The sequence below is a fragment of the Antennarius striatus genome, chromosome 8 (assembly GCF_040054535.1).
Source record: "Antennarius striatus isolate MH-2024 chromosome 8, ASM4005453v1, whole genome shotgun sequence".
NCBI lineage: Eukaryota > Metazoa > Chordata > Actinopteri > Lophiiformes > Antennariidae > Antennarius > Antennarius striatus.
The window spans coordinates 25007259-25014883 of NC_090783.1; the positions used below are offsets into that span (position 1 = coordinate 25007259).

The 7625-nt window shown below is 47.3% G+C and overlaps 1 protein-coding gene across 1 annotated transcript; it reads right to left on the bottom strand.

The window, feature by feature from the left end:
* Window positions 1–1274: 1274 nt before the first annotated feature.
* c8h6orf120 (chromosome 8 C6orf120 homolog) lies at window positions 1275–7506 on the bottom strand. Its single transcript, XM_068321466.1, has 2 exons — window positions 6874–7506; window positions 1275–2789 (listed from the first exon to the last, which is right to left on the bottom strand). The coding sequence occupies exon 2, from the start codon at window positions 2753–2755 to the stop codon at window positions 2198–2200; it is 558 nt and encodes a 185-aa protein (XP_068177567.1). The 5' UTR covers window positions 2756–2789; window positions 6874–7506; the 3' UTR covers window positions 1275–2197.
* Window positions 7507–7625: the final 119 nt, after the last annotated feature.

Consider the following 7625-nt stretch of genomic DNA (forward strand, 5'->3'; position numbering starts at 1 on the left):
ATTGTGGATCAGTTTCACTTGTTGTGTAACTGGACAGGAGGAGAGGACAGGCGATCAGAAAGACCGAAAGAGGACTGGTTGTCAGTCCCCTCTCTACTTCCTGTTCGACCCCCAGCTAGTGTGACTTCTTCAGTTTCAACTGAAGAAGTCTCTTGAAGATGTCCACTGGACGTCTTCAAGAACTTTAACGTCCATTGGATTGACTTAAAAAGCCTTGGGATAGGTGCTTCTAGTATTTAACACTTAGCAGCCAGTGTAGACCAGCGCTACACAATGTGGTTTGTTGACAGTCTTGTCACAGCAGGTGCTGCTGAGTTAAAACTAATTTTCTTGAAATGTCCCGAGTTTAAATTCAACAGTTCAGTTGTATTGAATATTGAACTCAAAATCACTGGATGCTCATTAAACATTACAGCAAATCATCACCCTCAGAACTTAATCTCTCATCTGATCTCTGGGTTCCACTGAAGCAAATCTGAAATCAAAGATTCATGACAATCAATTTAACAACTGCTTTATTTTGGAAAATGCTGTAAAACTTCTCAGCTCATCACCAACATCTGAAGGCACTGTTGAACATTTCTTTTTTCTTCACTGAACTCTTAACAGAAAGTGTTCCTACAGGCATTAAAGTGATTGATCAAACCAAATGAAAGGCTGCAGTCAGGTTTCACATTCAAGACAACTCAGTTCAGGTAATAATTTCATAAACATACAGAAAGCAGGGAATTAAAACATGGCTACACTTTGAGCAGTGTCTTTACCTTAACAGGTTTGTAAAGTTTGGTGACAGAGTTAAAATCAAATCATTTCAGGGGTTTTTGAACAGCTTGTCTTTCAGGAGACTTGTGTATATTTCAAAATGGCTGAAATGAACTTTTTGATCCAGTTACTGTGAAATTTAATTCCACAGCTGCTTGTGTGAAGCAGGTAGTCAAGACCACCGGATGTGAGTCAGGTCCAGTATCTGCGTGACTTCCATTTCAAAATGAAGACAAATCCAAATGATGGACATGTACCCTCAATCAGATTGGCCAGACAGGACACCAACATGCTGAGCTGTCACCTGAAGCCAGCAGCAGCCTTCACCCTAACCCCCCTAACCCTAACCCCCCCAACCCTAAACCCCCTTAACCCTAACCGCCCCAACCCTAACCCCCCTAACCCTAAACCCCCTTAACCCTAACCGCCCCAACCCTAACCCCCCCAACCCTAAACCCCCTTAACCCTAACCTCCCTAACCCTACACCCCCTAACCCAACCCCCTAGCCCTAACACAACCCCCCAGCTCTAACCCTACAGCACTAAACACCCAAGGAGGAGCGGTGACAACAAAGAAACAGCACAAACAGCTGCTTTCTATGAACACACAGATGACCCGTGTTCCGTTTACAGACACACACAGATGACCCGTGTTCCGTTTACAGACACACACAGATGACCCGTGTTCCGTTTACAGACACACACAGATGACCCGTGTTCCGTTTACAGACACACACAGATGACCCGTGTTCCGTTTACAGACACACACAGATGACCCGTGTTCCGTTTACAGACACACACAGATGTGTTCATGCATATGAACAGCAAACCTGACCTGACTGAAACCATCAGGAACCAGAGACGCCTTACTGTATTACCTGCAGTAGATGTCAGATGGTGCACGAGGAGCACCAGGGTAGGAATTTAAATCACCAGGACAGCAACAAAATGTGTTGGAACAAAAGAAAAGTTCCGTTTGTGGGCCGCTGCTGCGCCACCGTGAGCACATGAGAACAGAAACCAACTGTTCATCACTACCCTTCCTCACAAAGTACCTCCAAATCAGGGCCGCTGACATCTACTGCAGTATTAACAGAATCCCAACTCAAACATCATGAACTATACCTTTAATGGACTTTTTGTCTTTAAATAATTAGACCCCAGGGAAACTCTGTCAAATCAGAATAATGTTCATTAGGTTATCACCAAACAACCAGAATCTTTCCTAAACTCACAGCTGACGTTTTAGTGACAGAAACTATACATTTGTACTCTGTCAAATGTTTTATGTTTGATCAAAAGGACTTTTTTAAATGACAGATGTCTCATGAGAATTTGGTACCAATATCCCACAGAATGATAGAACATAAAAAGGCTGAGGGACCAACACCAGTAGAAACTTTCCCTGTCAGAGCAGCACCGCAGGAAAATGGGTTCAAAACAAAATCTCAAGTATGATCTTCAAAAGTCCAATAAGAATTGTCCACAGGACAGACTCCTCTTCTTGAAAGTCCTGCTCCGCAGCATGGGGGGCTTTCTTCTGCTTCTGTACATCTTCTGAGGCATAAGAGCCCTTCTCAAATGGGTCCTGGGGAATGGTCTGATCATAAAAGACCCGCATTTCAAACTCGCTCTCCTTGTGGGAGGGGTGGCCGTAAATGCCGATGCCCACAGGCCTCGCAAATTCCCCAGGCACCACCACCACATCCTGGCCACAGGTGACTGACTGCAGCTGGTAGGTGTCAAAGCTGGGCCGCAGTGTTTTATCTGACACGTAGAGGTCGGCATCTCCCTTAAGGCTCTGCATGTGCAGGACGATCCTCCCATCGTGATTGAGTCGCAGATAACTGTAGTTTCCAGCCCCGATGTGGCCCTGAACCACATGAAGCAGCAGCCACTCCTCCGGGACGTTGTTGTCATCGGGATTCAGGAAACCTGTGACCACGGACAGCATGAAGGTGACGAGGAGAGCGCCGCAGCTCAGCATCATCATCGTGTCAGTCAGCAGCTGGACGACACCCGACAGCCTGAGCACAGGAGGAGAGCGGTCAGACCTCAGCACCAAATCTCACAACAACAGTGTGTAGAAAAGCTATTGAGACACTCCACAGCTCTGGTGGCAAAAGTAGGAGGAGGGTTTATTTTTGCAAATGTTCAGTTAAATTACAACATGTCATGTTCAGCCGCCTTAGGAACACTTTGGGAAAAAAACCTGCCAAATTAGCAGTTAATCCATTTTGAAAATCCACTCTCATTATCACAACCTTACTTGACAAGCAGTAATTCTCTCAGATCATAAATGATCCACTTTTCTAACTAAGTGGACCGATTGATATCCCTGAAGTTTGATGGGAGATGCTCCTCTTCCTGGACTTCATAGGGAAGTATGTAAACATCCCATCAAGACGATGCCTTGATGAGCAATAATGAGGAGTTGTTGCAGCCAGAGTGTCCTGCCCCTGGCTGTGAGTCTGTGAAGCCAGCTCAGGACCAACTCAGGCCGTATGTCAGCACAGCAGAACACATGAACCAATCCGACGCACATTTAAGGGATCCAAACGCCACGAATCTGGGTCCACTGAAGGGCGGGGGTAGGGTTTAAGTTTGGGGTGGGAATCAAGGGGGTCCACTGAGGGGTTGGGAGTTAGGGCTAGGGTTGAGAATTGGGGGGGGTCAGGTTTAGGGTGGGAAAAGCCCCCCCCCCCCCCCCCCCACACACACACACACTGAGGGAAGAGCCACTGGGAACAACACTGCTAAGAGACACTTTGACATCTGAACAACAAGGTCATGGAACGACCCACTGACCTTCAGTGGAGTGGACGGCCACTAATGACCCACAGACAACACAGACATATTCTGTGGTGTCTGTGGGTTTGGGCTCACTAACTTTGTTGAATTGTATGATGACTCAAATCAGGGTGGATACCAGTAAACTTTTACTTTGTACAACTGAAACAGGTGAACTCTTGTGAAATTCTCACGGGAAGTTTGGACTGACCGCAGCCCATTTTATGGTCGCCCTGACACAGTGTACTTGTTTAATGCTGGAACTCACATGGACAAAGGTCCAAAGCACCACAGGACAAACCTCGAGGAAGGGTTAGAGTTAGGTTCAATCAATCAATCAAATTTATTTATAAAGTGTTTAATCACAACATTCCAAAGTGTAAATAGGCAGAGAAACCCAACAGAACCCTCCAGAGGAAGCATAACAGAGGCAGAAACTCTGGGAAGGCTCGATTCAATTCAGAAAACTTTATTTGTTCCCAAGGGTCAATTGAAGGCACGTAAAGCAGCAGTATCGGTGCAAGACAGGATTGGTGCACAAAAAGGACATGCAGAGTGCAAAGAGCAAAAACCAGACCCAATACACAGAAAGCAAACACTGACACGAAAATACACAACACATATGTACAATATAAACTGGATGAGCAGTAAAACTATAAAAATATTAAGACTCTTCTTATTGTGGAAGCAATATGTCTGTTGGTATGAACAGCCTTGGCTTTTAACATCTAGATAGACACCGGATTTTATTTTGTCTTATTTTATATTACTTTTTATTGCTCTGATTATTTGCTTTTGTTTTTATCCATATTTTATGTTTTTAATTAATTTTACTTATAATATTTGAGCCATTTTGTCTTTTATCTATAATGTTTGTTCTTTTTTATTTACTTACCTGTACAGCACTTTGGTCGACTACGGTTGTGGTAAAGTGCTCAACAAATAAAGATTGGATTGGATTGGAACAGTGTAAAGAGTGTAAACATAAACAGGTGTGCAGTAACAGGTAAACACACAAACTAGAGAGATTTAGGAGTTACGGAGGTTGACAGATTTGGGAACAAAGCTGTCAACCTCTGGGCTTACACCAGGAGCTAGTGTCACTAACTCACTGTGGCTCAGTGAAAAGAATGGAATGAGCCACAAAAAGCCACATTCTGTGTCCAAGACAGCGGCTTGTTGTAACAGCAAGTAAAACTTACAGTAAACATTGAGTAATATTTTGTATGACTGTATTTTCACATAGTGAGTGCAAGTTTTCAATGGTTGGGGGGTGTTAAACCACACTTGTCGTGGGGGTGTGTGGGGGGGATACCCCCCCACAAGGGGGGTCCAGACGGCCTCCCCCGGGAAACCTTTTAGAAAATGGGGTTGTTTTCCTGCATTCTGAGGACAAAATCTTGTGTTCAGTTTCCCTCCAAAAACCCCCTAAAGCCAGCAGCTGAAGCTGAACTCTCTTTATTTCTGTCCTACTTGATGCAGGAATGAATGTGAGATTCAACCATTGAAAACTTCATTCACTCTGAAGATACAGTCAGACTAAATATTACTCAGTGTTTACTGGTAGTTTACTGAGACTAGAAGACATTTGAACTCTGACCACCACCAACACCATTGGTATGACAGAGTTTAGTTTAAAAAAAAAATCAATAACATGATTTTTCATTTCATTTTAAAAAGACATATAAAACATCAAGTGAGGTGAAAACACATTTACATCATCGCTGGTTATTCCTGCTGGTCAGAGGGAACAAAAGTCTAAGACTACAAACAAGTATTGATAATATCTTTCATTGACCTTCTGATCGGTCTGTCTCCACTCCTCCCCCCTGTCAGCATTCACCGTTTGTTGTTCAATTAGAATTTTAATGCAAAATCTACTATAAAACACTCTATTCTCATTTTCTTTCAATCGATCGTCCTCGCCTTGTCGTCACCAATTCGCGGGTTTAGCTTAGAAAAAAAGAATATTTTGTTATTCATTGGACGGTTGTACATAAACTGTGTACATGCAGTGAGGCTACAGTCATCTTCAGATCACCACCTCTGTATCCCCCGCAGCGGGTCACGGGGAGCCGGAGCCTATCTCGGTGGCATAGGGCGTGAGGCGGGGGACACTCCGGGCACGACGCCAGTGCACCACGGGGCCACACAAAGACATAAAACCATGCACGCACACTCATTCCTACGGGCAATCAACCTGAAGCGCATGCTTCTGGAGGGGGGAGGAAGCCGGAGAACCCGGAGAGAACCCCCCCAGACACGGGGAGAGCATGAGAACTCCGCACAGAGCGGGACTCGAACCCGTGTCCTCCGTGTTGTGAGGCGGCAGCGCTAACCACTGCGCCACCGTGTGACGCCACCGTGTGACGCCACCGTGTGACGCCACCGTGTGACGCCACCGTGTGACGCCACCGTGTGACGCCACCGTGTGACGCCACCGTGTGACGCCACCGTGTGACGCCACCGTGTGACGCCACCGTGTGACGCCACCGTGTGACGCCACCGTGTGACGCCACCGTGTGACGCCACTGTTCTTCAATTCTTTAAAACTGAGGTGAAAATGACTTCGAGTCAAAAGAGCAGCATTAGAGTGGAGAACACGTAAAAACCCGACACAGCGCCTCTGTAGACCGGATCAGGGCGTAAAGCAGCTGAACCTGCCGGGTTCCTGAGGGGAAGCGATCTGGGACTGGGGGTGTCTGACAGGATCGACCAGGTCCACCGCTGCCCAACCCAAACATCCAAATGTTCCTCCAAAGTCAAATCAGAAGTGGGTCTTTGTACTTCCTGCTAATGGGAAACACGTTAACGGCAAGAGCTCGACTCTGTTCACGGCCGGTGGAAGTGAAGAACCGGAGAGCTCGTCAACCGGGATAAAAATAACCTCTGGTGGAGTAGAGCCCCCCAACCCTCAGGCGGTGAGACGGAGCGCCTCCGCTGCGGCTCATGTGTTGGAGACCCGGCACAGGTTTGTGATCACAGAGAGCACCGACGGAGCACCGATGGAGCACCGACGGAGCACCGATAGAGCACCGATAGAGCACCCGGCAGGGATCCAGTCGGTACTTCCGGGTCGGTCGGACGCAGCACACGTGCGGCAGCGTTCCCATTCGTTCACTGTTTTATTGTTGGAACAAACTGACACGAAGCTAATGTGGCTAGGCTAGCTCCTGAGCGGACTGTCGTGCGGATAACGCCACTGCTAGTTCTTTCAGCGGGTCCCGGTCCGGTCCGGTCCGGTCCCGGTCCTCACTGAAGCGACTAACGGAACCTGATGACGGACGTTCCCGGTAGAACCCCCGGGCCGCTCATACTCACTCAAACGCCGTTTCCTGACCTGCATCTTCGCCCAAACGCGACCTGCTGGAGTCCAAGTTCACTTCTTCGGTGCTTTTCCTGTTGCGTCACAAAGCAGCGGCGGCGGGACGCGACCCCTGCTGGCCAAAGCAGAGAACTGCAGCCCGTCACACAGGATGAACCCCCCCACACGGAGCCTCCGGATATATCAGACACGCTACTTTAAAGTGTGCATTCCATCACGTTACAAATGTAGAAGAGACATGAAGGGAAAAATAATCATATGACATTCAAAATGGAAAACATAACATATCTAGAAAACAACTCAAAAACCAGAAGCACATCTGATACCACTAAGTTGGTAGTTTGAGCCCCAACTTACTATGACTATGTGAAAATCCAATTCCACCATCTTCACACGCCCATGAGCAGTGACTGAGAGGAGCTCATGTGTTTGGGTCAGGATTTCAGAGGGAGGGGGCAACTACAGGATGATCCATCACGTCAGGTCCAGCGCTTCAACCGAGGGGAGAGATGGTCGGCATCAGACGGGTGGAGGCAGTCAGGGAACAGTCGGTGGGGTGGGGGGATCCATGAGGCTGGAGGGGCTCGGTTATGGGGGCGTGGCGGGATCCAGTGGAGGTTCTGGAGGACAGGGCTGAGGTAATCCACTGTTGGGGTGTTGAGGCCATCATCGTTTAAGCAGCAAAGGAGTAATGATTTACACACACACACACACACACACACACACACACACACACACACACACACAC

Coding starts and splice junctions, on each gene's coding strand:
- c8h6orf120 (XM_068321466.1), bottom strand. CDS start 2,755: ATGATGATGCTGAGCTGCGGCGCTCTCCTCGTCACCTTCATGCTGTCC.